Genomic DNA, 26,259 nt, shown 5'->3' on the forward strand with positions numbered 1-26,259 from the left:
AATTTCTGTATTTTTAGGATAAAATGATTTTTTGATCAAATTTGATTGAAAACGTAAGGCTTACCCCTTGTATATTTTTTTGAATATTGGCCAAAAAAATAAAATTGCTTCAAACTTGCAGGAAAGATGCCTTATGGACACTAAGACACATTCCAATTCGATTTTTGGACGGATGGACATTTCAAAGGAATTTCTGTATTTTTAGGATAAAATGATTTTTTGACCAAATTTGATTGAAAAAGTAAGGCTTACCCCTTTGAATTTTTTTTAAATTTTGGCCAAAAAATGAAATTGCTTCAAACTTGCAGGAAAGATGCCGAATGGACCCTGGAACACATTCCAATTCGATTTCTGGACGGATGGACATTTCAAAGGAATTTCTGTATTTTTAGGATAATATCAATTTTTGATCAAATTTGATTGAAAATGTAAGGCTAACCCCTTGTATTTTTTTGAAATTTGGCCAAAAAATTAAGTTGCTTCAAACTTGCAGACAAGTTGCCTAAGGGACCCTAGAACACATTCCAATTCGATTTCTGGACGGATGCACATTTCAAAGGAATTTCTCGGTTTTTAGGATAAAATCAATTTTTGATCAAATTTGATTGAAAATGTAAGGCTAACCCCTTGTATTTTGTTTGAATTTTGGCCAAAAAATAAAATTGCTTCAAACTTGCAGACAAGTTGCCTAAGGGACCCTAGAACACATTCCAATTCGATTTCTGGACGGATGCACATTTCAAAGGAATTTCTCGGTTTTTAGGATAAAATCAATTTTTGATCAAATTTGATTCAAAATGTAAGGCTAACCCCTTGCATTTTTTTGAATTTTGGCCAAAAAATGAAATTGCTTTAAACTTGCAGGAAAGATGCCTAATGAACCCTGGAACACATTCCAATGCGATTTGTGGACAGATGGACATTTCAAAGGAATTCCTGTATTTTTAGGTTAAAATCAATTTTTGACCAAATTTTATTCAAAATGTAAGGCTAACCCCTTGCATTTTTCTTTGAAATTTGGCAAACAAATAAAATTGCTTCAAACTTGCAGGAAAGATGCCTAATGGACTCTAGAACACATTCCAATCCGATTTCTGGACGGATGCACATTTCAAAGGAATTTCTGTATTGTTTGGAGAATAGTACATTTTTTGCCAAATTTCATTAAAAAGGTAAGGCTAACCCCTTGCATTTTTTTGAATTTTGGCCAAAAAATAAAATTGTTTCAAACTTGCAGGAAAGATGCCGAATAAACCATAGAACACATTCCAATTTGATTTCTGGACGGATGGACATTTCAAAGGAATTTCTGTATTTTTAGGATAAAATGATTTTTTGATCAAATTTGATTGAAAACGTAAGGCTTACCCCTTGTATATTTTTTTGAATATTGGCCAAAAAAATAAAATTGCTTCAAACTTGCAGGAAAGATGCCTTATGGACACTAAGACACATTCCAATTCGATTTTTGGACGGATGGACATTTCAAAGGAATTTCTGTATTTTTAGGATAAAATGATTTTTTGACCAAATTTGATTGAAAAAGTAAGGCTTACCCCTTTGAATTTTTTTTAAATTTTGGCCAAAAAATGAAATTGCTTCAAACTTGCAGGAAAGATGCCGAATGGACCCTGGAACACATTCCAATTCGATTTCTGGACGGATGGACATTTCAAAGGAATTTCTGCATTTTTAGGATAAAATCAATTTTTGATCTAATTTGATTGAAAATGTAAGGCTAACCCCTTGCATTTTTTTGAATTTTGGCCAAAAAATAAAATTGCTTCAAACTTGCAGGAAAGATGCCTAATGGACCCTAGAACACATTCGAATTCGATTTCTGGACGGATGGACATTTCAAAGGAATTTCTGTATTTTTAGGATAAAATCAATTTTTGATCAAATTTGATTGAAAATGTAAGGCTAACCCCTTGTATTTTTTTTGAATTTTGGCCAAAAAATAAAATTGCTTCTAGCTTGCAGGAAAGATGCCTAATGGACATTAAGACACATTCCAATTCGACTTTTGGACGGATGGACATTTCAAAGGAATTTCTGTATTTTTAGGATAAAATCATTTTTTGACCAAATTTGATTGAAAATGTAAGGCTAACCCCTTGTATTTTTTTTGAATTTTGGCCAAAAAATAAAATTGCTTCAAACTTGCAGGAAAGATGCCTAATGAACCCTGGAACACATTCCAATGCGTGGACAGATGGACTTTTCAAAGGAATTCCTGCATTGTTTGGAGAAACATTCATTTTTGGCCAAATTTGATTCAAAATGTAAGGCTAACCCCTTGTATTTTTTTGAATTTTGGCCAAAAAAATAAAATTGCTTCAAACTTGCAGGAAAGATGCCTAATGGACCCTAGAACACATACCAATTCGATTTCTGGACGGATGGACATTTCAAAGGAATTTCTGCATTTTTAGGATAAAATCAATTTTTGATCTAATTTGATTGAAAATGTAAGGCTAACCCCTTGCATTTTTTTGAATTTTGGCCAAAAAATAAAATTGTTTCAAACTTGCAGGAAAGATGCCGAATAAACCATAGAACACATTCCAATTTGATTTCTGGACGGATGGACATTTCAAAGGAATTTCTGTATTTTTAGGATAAAATCAATTTTTGATCAAATTTGATTGAAAACGTAAGGCTAACCCCTTGTATATTTTTTTGAATATTGGCCAAAAAAATAAAATTGCTTCAAACTTGCAGGAAAGATGCCTTATGGACACTAAGACACATTCCAATTCGATTTTTGGACGGATGGACATTTCAAAGGAATTTCTGTATTTTTAGGATAAAATCATTTTTTGACCAAATTTGATTGAAAAAGTAAGGCTTACCCCTTGCATTTTTTTGAATTTTGGCCAAAAAATGAAATTGCTTCAAACTTGCAGGAAAGATGCCTAATGGACCCTAGAACACATTCGAATTCGATTTCTGGACGGATGGACATTTCAAAGGAATTTCTGTATTTTTAGGATAAAATCAATTTTTGATCAAATTTGATTGAAAATGTAAGGCTAACCCCTTGTATTTTTTTTGAATTTTGGCCAAAAAATAAAATTGCTTCAAGCTTGCAGGAAAGATGCCTAATGGACATTAAGACACATTCCAATTCGACTTTTGGACGGATGGACATTTCAAAGGAATTTCTGTATTTTTAGGATAAAATCATTTTTTGACCAAATTTGATTGAAAATGTAAGGCTAACCCCTTGTATTTTTTTTGAATTTTGGCCAAAAAATAAAATTGCTTCAAACTTGCAGGAAAGATGCCTACTGAACCCTGGAACACATTCCAATGCGTGGACAGATGGACTTTTCAAAGGAATTCCTGCATTGTTTGGAGAAACATTAATTTTTGGCCAAATTTGATTCAAAATGTAAGGCTAACCCCTTGTATTTTTTTGAATTTTGGCCAAAAAAATAAAATTGCTTCAAACTTGCAGGAAAGATGCCTAATGGACCCTAGAACACATACCAATTCGATTTCTGGACGGATGGACATTTCAAAGGAATTTCTGCATTTTTAGGATAAAATCAATTTTTGATCTAATTTGATTGAAAATGTAAGGCTAACCCCTTGCATTTTTTTGAATTTTGGCCAAAAAATAAAATTGTTTCAAACTTGCAGGAAAGATGCCGAATAAACCATAGAACACATTCCAATTTGATTTCTGGACGGATGGACATTTCAAAGGAATTTCTGTATTTTTAGGATAAAATCAATTTTTGATCAAATTTGATTGAAAACGTAAGGCTAACCCCTTGTATATTTTTTTGAATATTGGCCAAAAAAATAAAATTGCTTCAAACTTGCAGGAAAGATGCCTTATGGACACTAAGACACATTCTAATTCGATTTTTGGACGGATGGACATTTCAAAGGAATTTCTGTATTTTTAGGATAAAATCATTTTTTGACCAAATTTGATTGAAAAAGTAAGGCTTACCCCTTGCATTTTTTTTAAATTTTGGCCAAAAAATGAAATTGCTTCAAACTTGCAGGAAAGATGCCGAATGGACCCTGGAACACATTCCAATTCGATTTCTGGACGGATGGACATTTCAAAGGAATTTCTGCATTTTTAGGATAAAATCAATTTTTGATCTAATTTGATTGAAAATGTAAGGCTAACCCCTTGTATTTTTTTGAATTTTGGCCAAAAAATAAAATTGCTTCAAACTTGCAGGAAAGATGCCTAATGGACCCTAGAACACATTCGAATTCGATTTCTGGACGGATGGACATTTCAAAGGAATTTCTGTATTTTTAGGATAAAATCAATTTTTGATCAAATTTGATTGAAAATGTAAGGCTAACCCCTTGTATTTTTTTTGAATTTTGGCCAAAAAATAAAATTGCTTCAAGCTTGCAGGAAAGATGCCTAATGGACATTAAGACACATTCCAATTCGACTTTTGGACGGATGGACATTTCAAAGGAATTTCTGTATTTTTAGGATAAAATCATTTTTTGACCAAATTTGATTGAAAATGTAAGGCTAACCCCTTGTATTTTTTTTGAATTTTGGCCAAAAAATAAAATTGCTTCAAACTTGCAGGAAAGATGCCTAATGAACCCTGGAACACATTCCAATGCGTGGACAGATGGACTTTTCAAAGGAATTCCTGCATTGTTTGGAGAAACATTCATTTTTGGCCAAATTTGATTCAAAATGTAAGGCTAACCCCTTGTATTTTTTTGAATTTTGGCCAAAAAAATTAAATTGCTTCAAACTTGCAGGAAAGATGCCTAATGGACCCTAGAACACATTCCAATTCGATTTCTGGACGGATGGACATTTCAAAGGAATTTCTGTATTTTTAGGATAAAATCAATTTTTGATCAAATTTGATTGAAAATGTAGGGCTAACCCCTTGTATTTTTTTTTAATTTTGGCCAAAAAATTAAATTGCTTCAAACTTGCAGGAAAGATGCCTAAGGGACACTTAGACACATTCCAATTCGATTTCTGGACGGAAGGACATTTCAAAGGAATTTCTGTATTTTTAGGATAAAATCATTTTTTGACCAAATTTGATTGAAAATGTAAGGCTTACCCCTTGCATTTTTTTGAAATTTGGCAAAAAAATAAAATTGCTTCAAACTTGCAGGAAAGATGCCGAATGGACCCTAGAACACACTCCAATTCGATTTCTGGACGGATGGACATTTCAAAGGAATTTCTGTATTTTTAGGATAAAGTCAATTTTTGATCTAATTTGATTGAAAATGTAAGGCCAACCCCTTGCATTTTTTTGAATTTTGGCCAAAAAATAAAATTGCTTCAAACTTGCAGGAAAGATGCCTAATGAACCCTGGAACACATTCCAATGCGTAGACAGATGGACTTTTCAAAGGAATTCCTGCATTGTTTGGAGAAACATTAATTTTTGGCCAAATTTGATTCAAAATGTGAGGCTAACCCCTTGTATTTTTTTGAAATTTGGCAAAAAATGAAATTTCTTCAAACTTACAGGCAAGATGCCTAAGGAACACTAAAACACATTCCAATTCGATTTTTGGACGGATGGACATTTCAAAGGAGTTTCTTTATTTTTAGGATAAAATCATTTTTTGATCAAATTTGATTCAAAATGTAAGGTTAACCCCTTGTATTTTTTTTAAATTTTGGCCAAAAATGAAATTGCTGCAAACTTTCAGGAAAGATGCCTAAGGGACACTAAAACACATTCCAATTCGATTTTTGGACGGATGGACATTTCAAAGGAATTTCTGTATTTTTAGGATAAAATCATTTTTTGACCAAATTTGATTGAAAATGTAAGGCTAACCCCTTGCAATTTTTTTCAAATTTGGCCAAAAAATGAAATTGCTTCAAACTTGCAGGAAAGATGCCTAATGAACCCTGGAACACATTTTAATGCCATTTGTGGCCAGATGGACATTTCAAAGGTATTCCTGTATTTTTAGAATAAAATCAATTTTTGACCAAATTTGATTCAAAATGTAAGGCTAACCCCTTGCAATTTTTTCAAATTTGGCCAAAACATGAAATTGCTTGAAACTTTCAGGAAAGATGCCTAAGGGACCCTGGAACACATTCCAATGCGATTTGTGGACAGATAGACTTTTCAAAGGAATTCCTGCATTGTTTGGAGAAAAGTTAATTTTTGGCCAAATTTGATTAAAAATGTAAGGCTAACCCCTTGTATTTTTTAAATTTTGGCCAAAAAAAAAATTGCTTCAAACTTGCAGGAAAGATGCCTAAGAACCCTGGAATACGTTCCAATGTGATTGTGGACAGATGGACTTTCCAAAGGAATTCCTGCATTTTTTGGAGAAAAATCAATTTTTGCTCAAAAATTTGATTGAAAATGTAAGGCTAACCCCTTGCATTTTTTTGAAATTTGGCCAAAAATTTAAATTGCTTCAAACTTGCAGGAAAGATGCCTAATGGACAATCAAACACATTTCAATTCGATTTTTTGACGGATGGACATTTCAAAGGAATTTCTGTATTGTTTGGAGAAAAGTACATTTTTGGCCAAATTTCATTAAAAAGATAAGGCTAACCCCTTGCATTTTTTATGAATTCTGGTCAAAAAAAAAATTTGCTTCAAACTTGCAGGAAAGATGCCGAATAGAGCATAGAACACATTCCAATTCGATTTCTGGACGGATGGACATTTCAAAGGAATTGCTGTATTTTTAGGATAAAATCAATTTTTGATCAAATTTGATTCAAAATGTAAGGCTAACCCCTTTTTTTGACCAAAAAAAAAAATTGCTTCAAACTTGCAGGAAAGATGCCTAATGAACCCTAGAACACATTCCAATGCGATTTGTGGACAGATGGGCTTTTCAAAGGAATTCCTGCATTGTTTGGAGAAAAGTTAATTTTTGGCCAAATTTGATTCAAATGTAAGGCTAACCCCTTGCAATTTTTTTCAAATTTTGCCAAAAAAATTGCTTGAAACTTTCAGGAAAGATGCCTGATCCCCGAATTAATTACAGACGTCGCTAAATTCACGGAATTCCCGAAAATTTCCCAATAAATTCTAAACGGCGTTGTAACACAAGGCATTTTGTTGTTGTTGAGTTTTTAAAATAGTTGCTGTTTCGTATATTTTATTAAAACTTTGCCACATTTAAAACCACATTATATACAAGCACATCATAATATATAAAAACTGACAACCTTGCACGCCCCTTGCGGGTTACAATATACATACACATACAAATCACAATCACAATCTGGACAGGCATTTTCTTTAAAACAGGACGTTTTGTTCATGAGTGGTTAACGAATGCGGCCCCTTAAGTACACTTGGCCAAGTAAAACAAATAACCAGTTTCTCGTCTCAACCCGCTTCCTTTTTCCTGTTGGCCTCGATTTTTTTTTCTTTTCATACATTTGTAACATAGTTTGCAAATATGTTGTCAAATTTATTATCAATATAGGAAATGCGATCAAGCTAAATGAGTCGTTTGTCGGGAACTTTCATTTGGAGATACAGGCCAAAATAGGGCCACTTCATCACATCATTTTATCAAATCCCTTGGTGTTCCGACTTCCATAATTTTTTAACTAAAGATGGTATCAGTATGCGGCTTTCACAGCAGTAATGCTGAGACTGTGCTCTTTTCAAATCTGTAAAAAAAAAACTTGACCAGGGTCAACAAACGACTCATTTTAGCTTGATTGCATCACAATTATAGTCTTTTCACTTGTTTCCAATAAAAGTGTAGCTAAGTAGAATTTAGAAAGGGTTACGGCTCCTTTGGACAAAATTTTGTATCGGCAAAAGACTTGATAAAATGGAAGAACCCATGCTCCATTTTGAGGAAAAAAATGCCTGCCTCCACCTTCATTAAAAAAAAAAGCCTAGACGAGAAACTGGGTTTTTTTTTTGCTTGGCCTTAATTTGACAGGACACAATCTGCAATAAGACATATTTCATATACAGTTAAATTTACAATACTATAATCAAGGCGTTTTGTTTTTTAAATGACAATAACCACAAGGAAACGATTAGTGCATTGTAATTACTGCACTCAATTTAAATTGAACGTGTGACCAAGGTTAAAATATGGATGTGGCAAGGGGAGGGGCCTGGCCTACCAAAGAAAAAGGGGGACAAGGTCTTAGTTTTGCAAGGGAATATCAATTCATGAACTTCTGTTGGTGATTTTTCATTTCAAAGGGGAACGCCCATCTTCTTACCATTTCAATCATTTGATTTCTCTTGTGAAATCACTTTCAGTTTACATACGATATAAAAACTAAATGTGTACATTAAAAAGTATTTAAAAAATAAAAACTAATGGTGACATTTTTCAAACAGTACTCTTTCCCCATTCCATACCCCCACCAATCCCTCCTAAATTCCCTGCACCCCTCGCACCCTCTTAAGCCCCCCCCCCCCCCCCCCCCCCCCCAAAAGTCTCGAATTAGAAATATTTATTATATGCCAATTATGACGCTTAATTTTAAGGTAAGCAGAATGACAAATTCAGCCAAATTCATTACAATTTCATAAGCACAATAAATCTGCTCATAATGTATACATCAGATGCAGCATTCACTAAATTTTTTAAAGTCATATTGGGCTACATTGTCAGACAAGAAAAAAAAACCCAGATAACTTCTAATTTCTGCCTAAAGACTAATATCATGACAATGTAAATGTAAAACACACTAAAATTCAAGACTCGTACAAGTACTGCTGTCACAAAGTACTACACAAATAGTAAAAAAAATACGCACCTCCTCGGTGAGTTCCAAGGAGAGAGTAACGAGGGACTTGAACGCATTGCCTCCATATACCCGTGTTCAAACAAAGATGACATGGGCTTTTGCGCATTCAGAGTAGTTATTCGCACTTCGAACTTTGGGTGTTTGTACATGCAAAAGTACCCCCTCAACGGTAAGAAAAAGAGAGTTGGGGGAGACCACTGGATGAGACATTCGAACGCATTGTTGATGATGCCTGACGCTCACGCGAAGACATTATGGCTTTGTGCGCACTCAGAAAAAAAAAAGCCTTGCGTAATTCGTGCTGTATGCGCATGTGCCGTGTCCTGATTTGTCCTTTGAATAAATGCTGCAAGTAAAACTTGCACTATCCCCCTGGCATACTCAAGCTGCTGTGGTGGTAGAGGGCGCTACCAACAAGATGAATCAAAGCCAGGCTTGGGAACTTTGGCACCCCAAACCAAAACAAAAATTCCAAAACACCATTCAAGCTAAGTGCGTGCGAGGCATGCTTGAGATTTCATTCGCCAGTGCCAAAGACTAGATTCTACATAGGGGCTGGCTGCATTGCAGAACAAAAACAAAACCTAGTCTTTGACAGAGACTACATTCAGACTACCCTGCACTATTCCTATTCTAAAGGGCCCGTTTCAATTCATATCTGGGATGAGTTCCGGACGAGTTGCGGGTAGAATCACTTTGTCCGGAAAAAGCTCTGCATTTGTCCCGGACATGTTCTGGGGAAAATCTCATTAGCAACTGCTTGACTCATCAATACTGATCTTCCCGCAACTTCATTGCGAGAGGATTGCAGGGAAGTTGTTCAGCATCCTGCAACTTATACCCGATGAAATGTCCGCAACTTGTCCGAAACTCGTCCTGGATATGAACTGACCTATCGCCGTTTGGGAGTTTAGCAACGCCCCTTAGACAACCCTATGGAGTTTTTGTACGCTAAGTTCTGTTCGTCTCAGATTGTGCGCGTTCCGTGTCCATTTGTATATCATGTAATTGGACAATATTTCACAAGCAGCGTTCACGCGATTCTAACGCAATTCTGCCGCGATAGGTCAATTGAGATGAGCCCTAATTACCATCCCGAAGTTTTTGAACCCCTAATTTTTTTTCACATTGCCATCTGTGCTTCCACCTGGCTGTTCCAGGCCTCCACGGACCGAGATCCCACCTCGCTGCTCTCCGGTATGAACACCACCGAGTCGCCCACCAGCGGCTGGGCCACCCTCTGGCAAGTCTGGGCCGTGTCGGTGCCGTTGAACTCAAGGCCCACCACCGCACCTGTGCACAACAATTTTATGGGAATTACAAGTGGGCCCGATTTCTTGGCTCTGCTAACCACAGAATTCCGCGCTTAGGATCACAATTTTGCGCTAACCGCGCTAGCAGAAAAATTATGTGCTAACCCTGTAAGCACAGAATCCTTAGTTACTGGATGCCCGCATGTGCAGAGGCCAAAATTCCTCGCTAACACGTGAAATGCGCTTACCATAAGCACAGAATTTCTGCTACAGTAAGCACATATTTTTCGCTAACTGTAAGCAGAGCCAAGAAATTGGGCCAGTCCGGTAGATTTATGAAGCAGACACATATCGATATAGGGGAGTGTGTGGCCTAGTGGGTAGGGTTCGTGACTCATGATCAGAGGGTCCGGGGTTCGAATCCAGCCGCTGGTCATATATTGTGTCCTTGGGCAAGGCACTTCACCCCCACTTGCCCCTCTCCACCCAGGAGTATAAATGGGTACCGGCATTAGCTGGGGAGTAACCTGCGATGGACTAGCATCCCATCCAGGGGGAGTAGAAATATTCTCAGTCGTTTCATGCTACTGAAACCGGAGATAAACGCCAACCTGATGGGCCACATTGGCTCGGGACAGACTTACTTACACATATCGATAAACATAATCAGAACGTAAGCTAAAAAAGTTAGATCGCTAGCGGTCACAGCTTACTGATTTTGGAAGCCAAGCTTTCAGAACTCACTGCAACTTCTTCGAACAGTCTTGAAGAAGATCCAGTGAGTGCTAGAAGCTTGGCGTCCCATTTTTGTGAGCACTGACGATTTTATTTTGTATAGCTCACATTCTTATAACAGTCGAGTCTCGTTAAAACAAACTCGTTCGGACCTAGCCAAATTGTATCATGTTATATCAGAATTTTGTACGAAGAGGAACATCAGTCCCATTCATTGTGCACATACATGCACAGTCGGGACCAAGGCTTTATGTTTGTTATAACCAGAATTTTGTATTAACAGAGTTTGCACTAACGAGAGTCGACTGTATTTCAAGTGATACACAACACCGTTTCTTGTACTTCACTATCTTTATTGACCCTAACAGAACTCAACCCATCAAACCCCAACGGCATGTTTTGTTGGAATCTGTCAGGATGGGTACAGTACTAAACTGACAGTCTTTTACATTGGGTTGGCACACCTCCAGAATCAAAGTCAGAAATATGTGTGTGCAGTTTCCCAGATGGTGTTGGAATTTGCCAGGATGGGTATGGTTCCTAGTAAATCATGCAGGGAATAGGGTTAACCCTCCAATGCAAACATACACTCTGTGCCAAGAAATCCTTTCAGTCAAAATCAAGCAAGTGACAGTTTTCAACAGGCAAACTTCCCAGCCTACTTAAAGCAAGATTGACTGGCTGTGATTGTTTATGTAACTAGATACAGCACAGTGCTTGCTTGACATATGATCTGACTGCTGGTGACTAGCTTGTGTTAAAAGTATAGCAGGGGAAGAGGATGGAAATTTTGACTGTCTGTGACTGTTTAAATAGCAGGAGGGTTAACGTATCCATACAACCACCATATAAGTATAAACATAAATACTTGCATTTGTCGTTAGGGAATAGGTTTGATATTGAACATCATTGATATGGATGTACTTACCATTTGTCACAGCTTTTGCGTATCGTTCATCCTCCCCAAGTATCCTGGCTGCGGTACCCACGTCAATCTCTATCTCCGTGGTCCGTGCGAGGCTGCAAGAACCCTGGTACAGACACAAATAATCATAATGGTCATTTTATTAATTGCACACATCATCGACATTTTATAAACACTGTATACTCAGTGTTTTCCTGAGTGATTGTGAGAAAAAAAAACAATCGGGTAGGACTCGAACCAACGACCTCTTGTAGTCGAGTGGTAAGACGTCTGCGCTAGTCAGCAGGATGTCGTGGGTTCGAGTCCCACCAAAGTGATTTTTTTCTCACAATCACTGGGGGGCAACTCTGAGTACACATATATGTGGACTTGAACCATAGACCTATATTAAATTACTAGAGCGCTGACTCATGTACAAAGTGATGCCTGCTGGGCGCATCCATGTTTGTGCACAAACCTATGGAGAACTAGAAATTGTGTACGTATTTTGTATGTCTATTTGCATATCTGCGTTTGTATTCTATACAGGTGCGTCATCGAAGCCGATACGCCAAAACCGAAATGCACGATCAACAAATGAGTGTTTCATTTTGCTCTCCGCAAACAGCCCAACAGGTGCGCGTGCCCACTGCAGAAGATTAACTGTGACTTTTTTTAAAACCGTCATGACGCGCTTAGCTTGCTGCGTATGTTCTACTTGCGCGTTGCATTTAGAGTACACTTTCAAAATTCAATCCATCTCATTTCATTATGTGCTACAAACACGCACATAAATTCAAAATGTCTGCGCCTGGGACGGCTTCAATGCATATCCACGCGCAATAATGAGGAGTTAACGTTCTAACAATTTAATATAGCTCTCTGACTCGAACTCACAATCTCCTGATACCTAGCAACATACCTCCTGCCTCATGTCTTTAAGAAACTGCCTCAGCTTCTCTTCGGAGGATGAATCCTTGAAGAAGACGACGAGTGACGACTACAGGAGAAAAAAAGAAACCAACAGTAAAATATCCATCAAAGTCAGACAGGTAAGACATTCTGACAAATTCTTATTATGTTTCTGCCCTTTCACTCCAGGCGTAGGTCTAATTTGATTATTGGAAAAAAAAAAAAAAAACAAGGCTGTAGGTTTCCATTTTAGGTTTTGCAGAATTTCTTTGGACCATGACGGACGAAGGTTTAAAAAGAACACATGAAGAAATAAAACAAGGTTTGAAAAGGTCAAAGAAACGTCAAAGCTTTCCCATCAAATAGATATTATCAACATTTACCTCGGATCCTTTCTGTTTTGTTCCACCCAGGGTCAGCGGCACTACGCTGTCATCAACGGACGTCGACAGCTTCAGGTCTTGGAATTCTTCTGTCGTCGGCATCGGCACATAATCCTCAACTTTTGCATCCTGCAAACCAAAAATAGGCATTTCGAAACTCGAATTAAAAAAAGAAAAAGAACTTTGAAGTAATTTCCCTTTATATGCTAGACTACCAGACCCTCTAAGACACTTCCAAAGCATTTGTTCGCAGAATTTTCCTTTGTGGATTCTTTCAAAAAATTGTCCTTTCCCTAAATTGCTGGTATATTTTAAAGTTTAAAAATGGATTCAAAGGCAGTTATCTTAAAATGACAGTATTAACTTGGTCCCTGTACCACCCCAAACTCCATGGTTTTATTGATTCTTCAGTGAATAAACACAATGTAGTACAATGTAATACAATGTAATACAATGTAGTACACATGGTAATGGATTACAAAGGCCCCCCAAAAATATATAAATCTTACATCCGGTAGCAGTGACCAATTTCGTTCGTCCGGCATCGGCGAGAAATCGTGAATGTTATCCCATGTATTCCTGTATGGGCTCAGGCCGCTCTTTGAAAATTGATCTGAAATGCAGGTCAAGAGAAAAAAAATGTCGTTTAGGCTCCAGGACCAAAAGCTACTTTGGAAATTGGATCAAGAATGTTGCTTCCAATCCTTCTGTGGAGTACGGGGCTGCTTTCTCTTCAAGACAGGTTCTTAGGCAAAACTTTCGGACCATGCAGAAATTTTGTTCTGTTGGGTATACAGCCTCTATTAGCACTCTGCACAGAGAAAATAGTTTTGATCGCGGGTGCATCAGGTGAATTACAAAGAGGGCGCTGTTTCAAGAACACAGAGGCTCCTCTTTCGCCAAGAATTTGTGTCCATGCCTTCGTGCTGACTATGATCTCCTAGTCGTGATAAATGTGGCACTGACAGAGATTGCTGTTTATATTGAGGCGCTTAAACTTTCACAAATGTGAGGCGTTCTGGTAAAATGGGACGGAACTGGGCACAGGCCGTAGTGAGGAAAAATGCAAAAACTGAATGGGGTGATTTTTTTGGTGATTTTCAACTTTATTGGTGTGTTGTTATCGTTGATGTCTAGCACACACACACACAAAATTATTTTAAAGAAATACTACAAAAACATAAGTGTTTAAAAAAAAAAAATGACATCTTTGTTTTTCATGACTGCAAAACTTGAAACTCAACGGCCTTTTTCTCAGTATTTTACTTTTTGACGTGTCAATAAATGCGAACTTTAAACAGCCTTAACTTGTCAACGGAATGTCCGATTGAAGTGCAACAAACAGTATTGTAAGGAGAATTATATTCTCTTTCCTAACACCTGCAAACCCTCATTTTGACTTCCGCCCAGTTCTGTCTCATTTTGCCAGAATACCTGACTTATACGATTTGGTAAAATTTCAGAAACAGTGAAATTTTGATTAAGTCAAACCTCAAGGGAACAGGTTCAAAATTTGACTAAAGCAGAGTTTTGAATTAAGCAGGGTTGTATATCATTGTTATACTACTGAACGCAATGGATTATTTGTTTGACTTATAACAGTTGTTTTGAGTTATCAGAGTTTGTCTTATCGAGATTTCACTGCAGACTTAACGCGAACTCCCTAGCATGATTTACTAGGAACCATACCCATCCTGGCAAATTCCAACACCATATATGGGAAACTGCACACATATTTCTGACTTTGATTCTGGAGGTGTGCCAACCCAATGTAAAAGACTGTCAGTTTAGGGGTACTGTACCCATCCTGACAGATTCCAACAAAACATGCTGTTGGGGTTTTGATGGGTTGAGTTCTGTTAGGGTTACAATACCTGGCAGTTCAGGGTAGTGGCACTGGAAGCATCCAAAGCGCATCTTGGTGGAGGCCTCGATGATGGGCTGGGAGCCGCAGTGGAGAAAGACGTCGATGGACTTGCAGTCCCGCGACCGGAACTGCTGGCAGGCGATGACGCACTTGCAGGACGTGCAGTTCCGCAGAAAGACGCTGTTCCGTAACAAAATATTGCAGTGAGTAAATGAGCTTCATCATGTGCTGTGCGTTTTCAGATTCTCTCTTTAAAGCTACAGTCCATCATTTGAAATTTGTGCATTTTGTTCGTTTGAAGCAACAAAAGAGTTCAAAATCTAATGAAGGATACTGGGCAACTAACCTGATGAAGTTTCAGCTAAGCTTCAGCTGTACATTCCGAGAAAAACAGCATTCTAAGATCTCAATTTCAAATCAAAAGTTACTGAATCATGTTTTGAATTGTTTTGAATTGCAGCTATATGCGACGTCGCGCACTGATCCAACGAATTACAACAACCGCGCGCGCGTGTGCGTCGTTCCAATACTTGTGCGCGCTGCGCTGAATAACAAAACAAACTACTAATTTAAATTTTCCTACGGTGCTTCTTAAGAATCACCGTTGGAAATGCCTTCTTTCGTTGATTACTTCAAAATGACAGCTTCCCAGAAAGAATAATTTCACAGGGAGTTTAGTTCCCTTACTATCTTTCAACCAAGTTTGTTTTTCAACAATAATTACGCCAGTTACTTTTCGGATGGCTGCAAATGATGGACTATAGCTTTAAGCACATTTCTATACAAATTCTTTCCAACTTCCCTTTTGTTTTACAGGATTTACCAACATTTTCCCAAATTTTTGAATTTCCCTGAAATTTTCATAACAGGTTTTCTTATTTTTTCCTCCTCAAAAATTTGTTACACTTTCCCAAAGTCTCTGTAAATAACGTCCTCACAAATTAACAAGTTCAGGCATTTTGTTTCAGCTTGCCCTAAAGAGGTATTTATGTCTAGTCCTGTGAACAGAGTACGTTAAGGTTTGTTGATAGTCCATGCGCAAAAGCAAATTTATGACGTCATGGCAAGAATTCATGCCGCAAATACCCTAAAGTTTATATTTTAAAATTTTAACCAGGAGAATTTTCCTACCTTCCTTTGATCGGGCCCAGGAATATCTTGCAATCCAGGCATTTGTCCACAGTGATGGTTGCCGAATGGTCGAAGATGTAGATGTTGCAGTTCTGTGAATGAAGAACATGAAACACATTAACCCTCCCGCTATTTAAACAGTCACAGTCAAAATTCACTTCCACTTCCCCTGCTATACTTTTAACAAAGGCTAGTCACCAGCAGTCAGATCTATGTCAAGCAATTGCACTGTGACTTGTCAAACTGGGTCAACAGACAAAGCAGGCAAGTTGTGGTCACAGCTGTTTTATCACTCACTGGGAGTCAACGCATAGCTGTAGCAAGTTCCTTAATCAGTCCCAGCCAGTCAATCCTGCTTTAACGTTGGCTGGGAATTCTTAACTGTTGAAAACAGTCACTTGTTTGATTTTGACTGAAAGGACTACTTGGCACAGAGGAGGGTTAAAACCCTAACCCTGCTGAATCCAACAGAATCCAACTATACCCGATGGAGCCTGTTGGATTGAGCAGTAAACCCCTTGTGTACGGTACATTCCTGATGCAAAATGTTGGATTCAATAGGCAACTGAACCACATTATAACGCCAATTTGGACTCCGTTGGATTCAGCAGACAACTGAAAATACGGCACAGTCGATTGAGCAGGAAACTCCAGTTGGACTCTGTTGGATTTAGCAGGGTGGTCCTGAGGAACTACTAGGGGTTAGGGTTGACCGAACGAAAGGCACATGTGACAATGAGTCGGTCGGTCAATCAGTCAGTCAGACACTCGGTCAGTCAGTCAGTGAAATACATGTAGGTACGAAGAGGACACTAGACTGGCCCTCTGGCACCAGCACGAGTCATTTCCGACTGACCTGGCAGTTCTTGATGACAAACTGCTGCCCGTTGACTTTGCCCGGTACTCGGCCCACCGTCTCCCCGTTCAGGTCCTCCAACTTGAAATCCTTCGGGTCCGGCCGGTCCTTGCGGTCCCTGTACGCCAAAGACGAGAAAGGCAGAGAATGCATGAGTGCATTGAGGGCGCCGTCCGCCGGCTTGCGACTCTCCATCTTTGTGCGATCACTGGTAGCGCTCAATTCAACTGAATATCTCGCTGTGCCCAATTTTGGCTCTCGAACCGAGAACCGAGAAAACGAAAGTCTCACCAAATACAGTAAAACAACCTGCATGCAAGCGTATGTCTGGGCGGCACAGACTAATGTAAGATCGAATCGGAAATTGGAATCATATACATGGCATCAGCGAGCGCACTTGCGTAAAAATAGACAAGTAATTCTGTTAAACTGTCTCAGGGTACATACGTGCAATGTTAATGAGTGATAAATATACCATTGTAAAGAATGTGCAAAGACCTTCGAGTGTGCGTCATACAAGATTCACAATGTACATTTGTTTACATGGTACACTGGCTTTAATTGTATCAAGACCGTTTGACAGTTCAATCATTAATTTTGATTAAATTCAACTCGTCTGACATGTGTGGACAATGACTGTGCATTAAATAATTAAACAATGTACATTTAATACAAGTTTGTCAGTGACACTGGTCATCATAAATATCCATGCCTGTTTTTATTTTTTTTTATGTAAACTTACAATTTACAAATGTTCGTATATGTATTAAAGTACTCGTCAGGTTCTTCATTACCCCCCCCCCCCCTTTCCTCCTCATTTTGGGTAAATTTTTTGGTTTTTATTATGGATTGCAAGTAGGCCTACGCTCAATTATTTCTAAATTATTGATTATATTAACACTAACAGAACACAACCCATCAAACCCAGACGGCATGTTTTGTTGGAATCTGTCAGGATGGGTACAGTACCCCTAGACTGACAGTGTTTTACATTGGGTTGGCACACCTCCAGAATCAAAGTCAGAAATATGTGTAGTTTCCCATATGGTGTTGGAATTTGCCAGGATGGTTCCTAGCAAATCATGCCAGGGAGTTAGGATTAACCTGGAACCCTCCCAAATCCTCTAGCGTCCCAGAAAATTCTTTTCTACAATGCACAGCGCCAGCGGAAGCAAATCTTTGCACAATCCAACTGTGTTTCTAAGGAGGGGGAGGGTGGGGTGGGGGGGGGGGGAGGCTGGGGAGGATGGGGAAGGGTGGGGGAGGAAGGGGAAGGGTGGAGAAGGGTGGGGGAAGGGTGGGGAAGGGTGGGGAAGGGTGGGGGAAGGGTGGGGGAAGGGTGGGGAAGGGTGGGGGAAGGGTGGGGGAAGGCTGGGGGAAGGCTGGGGAAGGGTGGGGAAGGGTGGGGGAAGGGTGGGGGAAGGCTGCGGGAAGGGTGGGGGAAGGGTGGGGAAGGGTGGGGGAAGGGTGGGGGAAGGGTGGGGGAAGGGTGGGGGAAGGGTGGGGGAAGGCTGCGGGAAGGGTGGGGGAAGGGTGGGAAGGGTGGGGGAAGGGTGGGGGAAGGGTGGGGAAGGGTGGGGGAAGGGTTGGGGAAGGGTTGGGGAAGGGTTGGGGAAGGGTGGGGAAGGGTGGGGGAAGGCTGCGGGAAGGGTGGGGGAAGGGTGGGGAAGGGTGGGGGAAGGGTGGGGGAAGGCTGCGGGAAGGGTGGGGGAAGGGTGGGGGAAGGCTGCAGGAAGGGTGGGGGAAGGGTGGGAAGGGTGGGGAAGGCTGGGGAGGATGGGGGAAGTCTGGGGGAAGTCTGGGGAGGATGCCCTTACGGTTCCTGGCTGAGGATGAAGCAGGTGCTACAGATAGACATGCCAGCATGCACCGATATCACCTCCCTTCATGAATCTCAAGACGGGATCTGAAGATGTCGGAATGAATCAAGTTCATGGCACATCCAGGAATAACGTTCCAGCGTCTTACTCAAGTCAGTGTGTGTTCACAAATTCAGGAACTACGTGTAGTCTTCAACATGTCGTTTTCAACACTTTCAATTCTGTGGTTAACCTGTTAAAGGCAATGACATTTCTGTGCCGTGTCACAGACTGTGAACCACTTTGAGAAGCCTGCCAACTTGATGTGAAGTTCCTTGCAAACCACTTAGAACTCTCTTCCGATTTGCTGACTCCGTGGGACTTTTGAAAGATACTCAATTTTTAACACAGTTGCAAAGGTACTCAGACTTTGGCAGTTTAAAACATGAGGGTTAATTTGTCAAGACACTGAGTCAAACATCTTTGCCAGCTCACTTAGAAGTTACCCGTCCCATTTGCAAGCGCAGTGAAACTCCGGTGGGTGTTTTGCAACTTGCTGGCTCTCGACTCTCGTGAAGTTCCTGATTGTGTCATGTATGTAGGATCAACTCTAAGTCACTCATGCTACTGTCTCTCACTCGTACCATGATCGTCTTTGCTGGCTAAAATTGTATTTATGAGAAATAACTTCCATGACTGAAGCAACTTGCGACTGCAAGAGAAATCAAAAATGCAAGTTCATGATTTTCAACTGACAAGACCGATAACGTTTGACAATTTAGAGTTCCCACAGATGAAGCCTCTGAAATGGCCTAGTACGCAGTATCCAGGAAGACGTAGGGAGCTTTTTTTTTCCCTCCAAACGATGGTCGGCAACAACACACATGTGTACACTTATATAGCAATGTTGCTAGTACCATCAACATCGCCACATCTACTTAGCATCTGCAAGTCAACCAATCTAAAATATGATTGACTATTCTCCGTCTGCTCAATGCTTAGCAGTGCATTGTACACCTGCGTCCTTCATGCATCCCGTCAGAAATAGAAAGAATCTAGGCCGATACAGTAGCCTCAACAACTGTATCTGTGCATGTAGAGGCACGGATTTCTCTTTGCAGGAGAGTATGGAGAGGCATCCAAAGCCTTCTGTCATTCAAATAAGTCATTGTTGTAAAATCTGCTTACAGAGAGGTGGATCCAATCACAATAGAATGACCTCCAGTGTTGACATTGGGGATCACTGGATCCCCCTTTTTGAATTGATGGAAAAAAGGCACGTGTACAGATATATATTGTACATGTCCATGGCGTCCGTTGCTATGTACGTTAGCTACCAATCTTTACGTGCGTAATAATTTCCTGTTTGCATAGCACCAATCAGAGACATTCATAGTGCAACTTTGTGTTGCAAAGACAAAATGCACATCTAATTAAATACTGGAATAATTATTTGCAGAACTAATATTTAAATTTTTTTTTATATTTACATGTAGTTCACAATGAGCTGAACAACTGATTATGATCACTGAAGATTAAGTTATCTGGAATTCTGGAATAATGGAATTTTTATTTCTGTGTGCCTTTCAGCTTTTTTCTTATTAAAATTAATTTGTTTAACCTTGCAAGATTACTTCAGGCCCCCCCCCCCCACCACCGCTGTTACACCTGTGTCCTAGGTCCGTGTTTTCTATTGTTGTTTAATGTTAGTCAAATTTGTTTAATGTCTTTGTGTGCTTGGATTTGCTGTTGCATTTCAATGTTCTGTATTGCGGCAAAATAACTCAATTAGTTAGGTTTTCAAGAAAGCTGTATGCTGAAGGGAAACAAAAATTACAGACATTGTCAAAAAGAAATGTATGACGTCTCTGCTATGGCATCAGCTATGAACAGTACCATTTATAAGAAAAACAGAAGGCCTAATTGCTCACCACTTCTGTCGAGCAACAACACCAATATTTCCATAATGTACAGTCAAACTTCGACATTTTTAAAGGGAATGTACATGTACATCATTGGCTTTTGCTGTAATTTTCAGAATTGAACTATTTGAGGGGTAAGTATAATAGATCAAATGTTGTTACACTGATGTGTAAAGTTTTGTGTTCAAAAAATGCTGGAAAAACCAAGAAAAACACAAATGTTCAAGTAGTCTGGTTCCCTGACTCCACTAAGGATGAAATGGATCAATTTATAGATGCCGGAAAATTGTAAGGTAAGGGAACCAGTCTAGCTGGCCTGCACCTGTTCATGAACATGAAACCAATAGCAAACAAAATTTGGACTGAAAAAATTGTAAATTTGGAACAGAAGTTGGAAAATAGTTAGGTTTTTCCAACGGTGGTCGGCCGACCACCGTTGGAAATTTATACAAAATACCACTTTTCTTGAAAATGACTTCACACCAGGTGCCATAATTTTACAGGATGCTTTAGACTGTCATTTATCAACATCCTAGTAAGGTATTTTGTAAAAATGTGTTAGTTTTGTTTTTCGATGTTCGCAAATGTTGTACATTCCCTTTCAACAAACGCATTTCAATCAAATGTAACTGAAAAGAGACATTTTCAAGGACGTAAACAGGCTCCTGGCAGGAAATTTGGGAAGTACATCAAAACAAAACAATGTACATGGCACAGGAAATAGGCAATGTTGTCTGAAATGTCTGAAGTTTCCAAAAGGAAAAAGAAAGAAAGAAAAGGAAATCCTGTTAATTGCAGGGGGACATTACATACATGTACATCCCTGAGGAAAACATGCTTAATTGGTGGATGAAAAACACAGTGGTCGCCAACCTTGCAAAATGACTCATCAGTGGCCATGAGAAATTCATGAGCCCATTCCTACAGATGACTATCCTCCATGTCTGTGGGTGTCTCCATGACAACAAGCGGACGTGTTCCCACGGCAACCAGCCTCCTCATACCGAGACAACCCCTGGCATGCATAGGCAGGATCTATTCAAGGTTACTAGGGCAGTGCGTAGGCCAGACTGTCATGTGTGTTTTTTTTTTTTCTGCAACACAATCTGTCGAAATGAGTCCCAAGTCGTCAGACCTACTTTCCAGTTTCAGGCCCTTGAACAAATCTTGCAGTAAGGCGATCAGTCGGAACTGTCACTGTTGAAACCGTCAACAAAATTTCATCCCGAATGAAATGTGTGATGTATCAAAATGAAAAGCTAGATCAGGATGAACTCTTTCTCATTTTTATGACAATCTTATAAAAGAAAAACAAATCTTAAGACTCTTCAAAAATGGAATGTGCCATCGGGATGGAATATGTATTCAAAAATTGGGTTTTGTCCTTCATCTGTGTATTTTTTAAAATTTTCTTCAGAATTTATTTTTGTTTAAAGGGAATACACATCATTTGCTTTTGCTGTAATTTTCAGAAATGGATGGAATTGGGGTGTTGGAAATATATAGCAAATATACATGTAGTTACACTGACTTTTTTGAGGTTTTGGGTTCGAAAATGCTATAAAAACAATCATTTTCCTGTAGTCTGGTCCCTGACTCCATATAAGAAGAAACAGAGCAGTTTACATACATTGGGGAATTGTAAGGTCAGGAAACCAGTCTAGCTGGCTTGTACCCGTTCATAGGTGTGTAATCGATTGCAAACAAGTGCGATGGTCAATTGGGGCCAGTATTTGAAAAAAGGCCAGTTTTTTCCAACGCTGGTCGGCTGACCAACGTTGGAAATTGATGATACAAAAATACCACTTTTCTTGAAAATGACAGTATACCAGGTGCCATGATTTTACAGGATGCTTTACACTATCATTCACTAACAGTCCAGCAAGGTATTTCAAAATGATTTGGTAGTTTTATTTTTTGATGTTTGCAAATGTTGTATTTTCCCTTTAAATCCCAGGGCTAACGTTTTATTGCTCTTCGATCACCTCTCATCCACTGACAAACAGATACTATAAGGACTAAGAATAAACCTCCTGTCATGCCTGTAGTGATATGTAGAAATGACAAATTAAAATCATTTACGAATGAATTTACCCTTGACAAAGTACAGAAATAAGTTTTTAGGAATTTTTGTTTGTGATTTTTTTTTTCTGTGAGTTTTTTTTCTGTGTATGTTTTTTTCTATGGCTGTACATAGATGTAAAAACCATCTTGACCTTGACAGATCTGTAACCCTTTTTAACAGTCCTTGTAAAGCCAACAAAAAATTGTCGGTCTCTTGTCGGACCAAAGTTCCAGAATTGATGCGGCGACACATCTTTCAACTGTGGAATATAGGCATAAGGACTCATATTTGAACATGATGAAGGTACTCATGTATGTAACTTTTTGCTGAGAAATAATTCCTTTTAACATGGTTAAGGGCTGTTTTACAAAATTGTACTGAACATAAGGCGGGCACTGCATGGAGTCAAAATTCTGATGTAAATTTTTTTCATGTTTTTAAATAACCCAAGTAGAACTTGTCTAGAGGAGTACAATTAATGGTTGGCATACGATTATGTAAGACATGCACAAATTAATGGTGATTATCACATAATTTGCACATAATATATCACATAATTTGCACATAATATTTTCGTAGATTACTGAAAACAAGAAAACAGAGATGGTTGTGTAAAAGAACCTAGGTATTAGGACCGTGGGTAAATGGTAAAAGTACATAAAAAGGTGAATTTTAAAGCTTTCTGAACTACGGGTGTTTGTAAAGGCCCTTTCACGGATGGCTGGTTGTTGGAAAATCTGTCAAAAGAGTCGACTCAGACAGTGTGACTTTCACCCCTTTTTTCAACTTTCAAATTCTTTCAAAAACTTCAATTGCATTGTGCAATCAATAAAGTACATACCTTCTTACAAACTTGTTCATGTTTGTCCAGAACACAATTTTGTTGAGTTTTCCCAATAGAACACATAGGCCATCAGCCTTGGTGTTTGGTCGGTATCAAATGCGGGGAATAATGCTCATTGTAAGTTATCGCAAGGTATGCACCCCTGTACCGTAGTTGGACAATATGTGATAGCATTGCAGCGGTGGCAGATGTTCGGTGCTATCACTTTTACACACAAAAAAATGGCGGCCAAAAAATGCTTGTTACCACAGATCCAGTAACAAGCATATTGGCGGCCATTTCGAAGAAAAAAAAACCACCCAAAAAACTGCCACCACTCACACATTGCAAAGCTATCACACATTTTCCAACTTAGTGCATACCTTGCCAAAAATCACTATGAGCATTGCTCCTTTCGATCAGAAAAATTTGCTACAAGGCCAAAAAAAAGAGTTCTGCTTTTGATTACATGGCATTTGAAAATAGGGTATACCGGTAGGTAAGGAATTATTTTTTCTGCCAATTTTTTGTGTACGATCATATGTAGGCGTCTGCGTGTAGTCAAGGGTAAAAGGTAAAAATTGCTGGTTTTGGGTTTTTCCATCTCATTTTTCCAATAAAAAAATTAGGGTCAAGGCTGTTAGAATAGGGTAGGTTGGGAAACCGGAAGCAGAACTACATGTATTTTTTTTTTTTGGCCTAACCTTAAACACTATTTCACGGCGTCGATGTGCTAATGGTGGCGTGTGCATTGACATTTTGTTATGTCACTTACTTAAGCAAATTCTTCCACTGAGGTAAGCGTGCCTTTTGCTGTGCTTATGCTGCTTACGGTCTCCATGAAACAGACAGAGGCTCTGTTAGAATAAAATCGTGTGCTTAGCAGCGCTGTGAAATGGGGCCCAGGTGCCTAGTCTCTATTTCTACACATTCTCTCCATAGCACGCCACCAGACTACTGAAGGGTCAATCTTCTAAAAAAAGTTGGACATTTACCAGGCTATTCTTGGTCTTGAAATTGAAATCACTTGCTTCACTCTCAGGTGCAAAATGTTGAAGAAAAGTCTCCTTTAAAAATTTAATTGAGACTTCAAACTCAGCTGGTGAAATACTGAGGACCTTGTCTTTGCCTCATGAACAATTTGGAGAGTTTTGTTGGCTAAACAGTGAGTAAAGTTGGCCTGATTTTGTTTTGAATGTTTGTTTTTTTCTGCACTCAAGATCCCAGTGTGTTTGAACACTGGCCAAGTGTGTAAAGAAATACAATACAGCAGGAAATGATGTGTCCACAAATTCCATCGAAGACTTAGAATGGGGGCACTCAAGCGTGTCAAGCGACCAGGGCTCAGTTAATATGGATTCGATCAATAAAATACTCTAAGAATTGGAAAAGCACTGTCAATGAGGAAACAAAAGTACTGCAGATGGACATAGCATAAATAACACAAGATAAAAGTTAGTTAATTAAGTTGTTTTTAAAAACAACAATGTCATTTACTCTTTCTAACACAAATATCTCCTTTTCAAAAATATTTGAGGGCAATATTCTATGACTTTCCCTGTTTGCTATTAAAATTATATACCCTAGGTTTTTAGGCCATGTATTCCATTTCACCCAACTCATTTTGGCGATAAAGCCTTTACTTTTCAGTTATAATGTATGCTAGTTTTATTTAACACTTTTCATTCTCTCCAAAAAGTATTTGTAAAAAGTAACAAACTATAAAAAAAAAGAACTTTTCATTCTCTTCAAAAAGTATTTGTAAAAAGTAACAAACTATAAAAAAAAGAACTTGAGATCGATTTTCGTGTAAGTACCCGGTAAGTTTTGGCCCGGTAGTCTTGGCCCGGTAGTCTAAACCCCATTGGATTATTTTCGTCTATGTGCAGTTGGTAAATAGCGTGCGCGGGCGCATGACATAATCATATTATCAGAGAAGGCCGCCGTGAAAATTACTAAAGAAAACCCGTGCCGGCCAAACATCCACTGCCGCGAAAAAAGGTAATCCTTATGTTTAGGACACCTCCATTTTTACGAGTTCTGTTCAAAACTGACTTTTGCAGATGACTGTCCAGTACCAAAGTGACCTTTGCAGGCTAAAACAGTCTCTTTTCTTCAGTTTAACTCATGTTAGTTGCAATTTTGAAAGCAGTTTCAAAGAAAATATGCCTTTTCTACCTTTTTTTTGGCAGTTCGCCATCTTGCTCTTTTAATATACCCTATTTTCTGTTTGTCATCGTCGTCTTTTACCCCTCATAAATCAAAGCCCCTCTTTCCACAAAATTAAACCTGCTGATATTCAAGGTGTCATCGCCAACTGTTCAAATGTGTCAAGAAATATCAGAATGTCACTTTTGAGTGTCATTTAGTCAGCTGTTTTGGTTCTTATAACCTATATAGGAACGGGGTCCTAATTACCCAAAAAAAGGGGACTCAACTTCTCAAGCAATAACAAGTCAATGCTCAGCCTAAGGACTCTAGGTAAATGTGCAACTCATTGCAAGCATTTTTTGTCAAGTCTGCAAAATCGCAAATTCAACTCACCAGCTGTAAACCTGCGGCGCCGGTTCCTCCTCTTTCTTAGCTTCTCCTTTCGAAAACAAACACCCCATAGCTGGCAGGTTAACTCACACCTACAGACGTGCAACAAATCGCAGCAATTCTATTAATAAAGTGTAAATTTATTGTAATTTTCCAGACGAATGTGGGACACTTATGACAGGAGCTAGAGTCAGCGTCGGCGTCGGCAGCAACAATGAATAGCGCCCTCAGTTGGTCAAGTTTTTTTTTTTACAACGAGCGGTATTCATATACGGCGCCCTCTATCAGTACTTGAAAGCCATTCAACGATGTTTGGTTTGTACGGTGG

The 26,259-nt window shown here is 38.9% G+C and overlaps 1 protein-coding gene across 2 annotated transcripts; it reads right to left on the reverse strand.

Moving 5' to 3' along the window:
• Positions 1 to 9,029: 9,029 nt before the first annotated feature.
• On the reverse strand, positions 9,030 to 26,146 carry LOC119725571 (protein XRP2-like). 2 transcript variants are annotated; one of them, XM_038197033.1, is made up of 9 exons: positions 25,935 to 26,146; positions 16,782 to 16,899; positions 15,926 to 16,017; positions 14,802 to 14,974; positions 13,437 to 13,540; positions 12,928 to 13,056; positions 12,555 to 12,632; positions 11,657 to 11,759; positions 9,030 to 10,033 (listed from the first exon to the last, which is right to left on the reverse strand). In XM_038197033.1, exons 1-9 carry the CDS (start codon positions 26,000 to 26,002, stop codon positions 9,864 to 9,866), a joined length of 1,035 nt encoding a protein of 344 aa, XP_038052961.1. In that variant the 5' UTR covers positions 26,003 to 26,146; the 3' UTR covers positions 9,030 to 9,863. The 2 variants fall into 2 exon arrangements, with proteins under 2 accessions (XP_038052961.1, XP_038052962.1); XM_038197034.1 differs by lacking the exon at positions 25,935 to 26,146 and adding an exon at positions 18,599 to 18,673.
• Positions 26,147 to 26,259: the final 113 nt, after the last annotated feature.

The sequence above is a fragment of the Patiria miniata genome, unplaced genomic scaffold (genome assembly GCF_015706575.1).
Source record: "Patiria miniata isolate m_02_andy unplaced genomic scaffold, ASM1570657v1 HiC_scaffold_19, whole genome shotgun sequence".
Lineage (NCBI taxonomy): Eukaryota > Metazoa > Echinodermata > Asteroidea > Valvatida > Asterinidae > Patiria > Patiria miniata.

Excerpts from the sequence above, each read along its gene's own strand:
- LOC119725571 (XM_038197033.1), bottom strand. The coding sequence starts at position 26,002 with ATGGGGTGTTTGTTTTCGAAAGGAGAAGCTAAGAAAGAGGAGGAACCG. Across the intron at positions 13,541-14,801 it reads CCACTACCCTGAACTGCCAG|ATCAATTTTCAAAGAGCGGC; the intron begins GTATTGTAACCC and ends CCTGCATTTCAG. Across the intron at positions 13,057-13,436 it reads ATTGGTCACTGCTACCGGAT|GATGCAAAAGTTGAGGATTA; the intron begins GTAAGATTTATA and ends TTTGGTTTGCAG.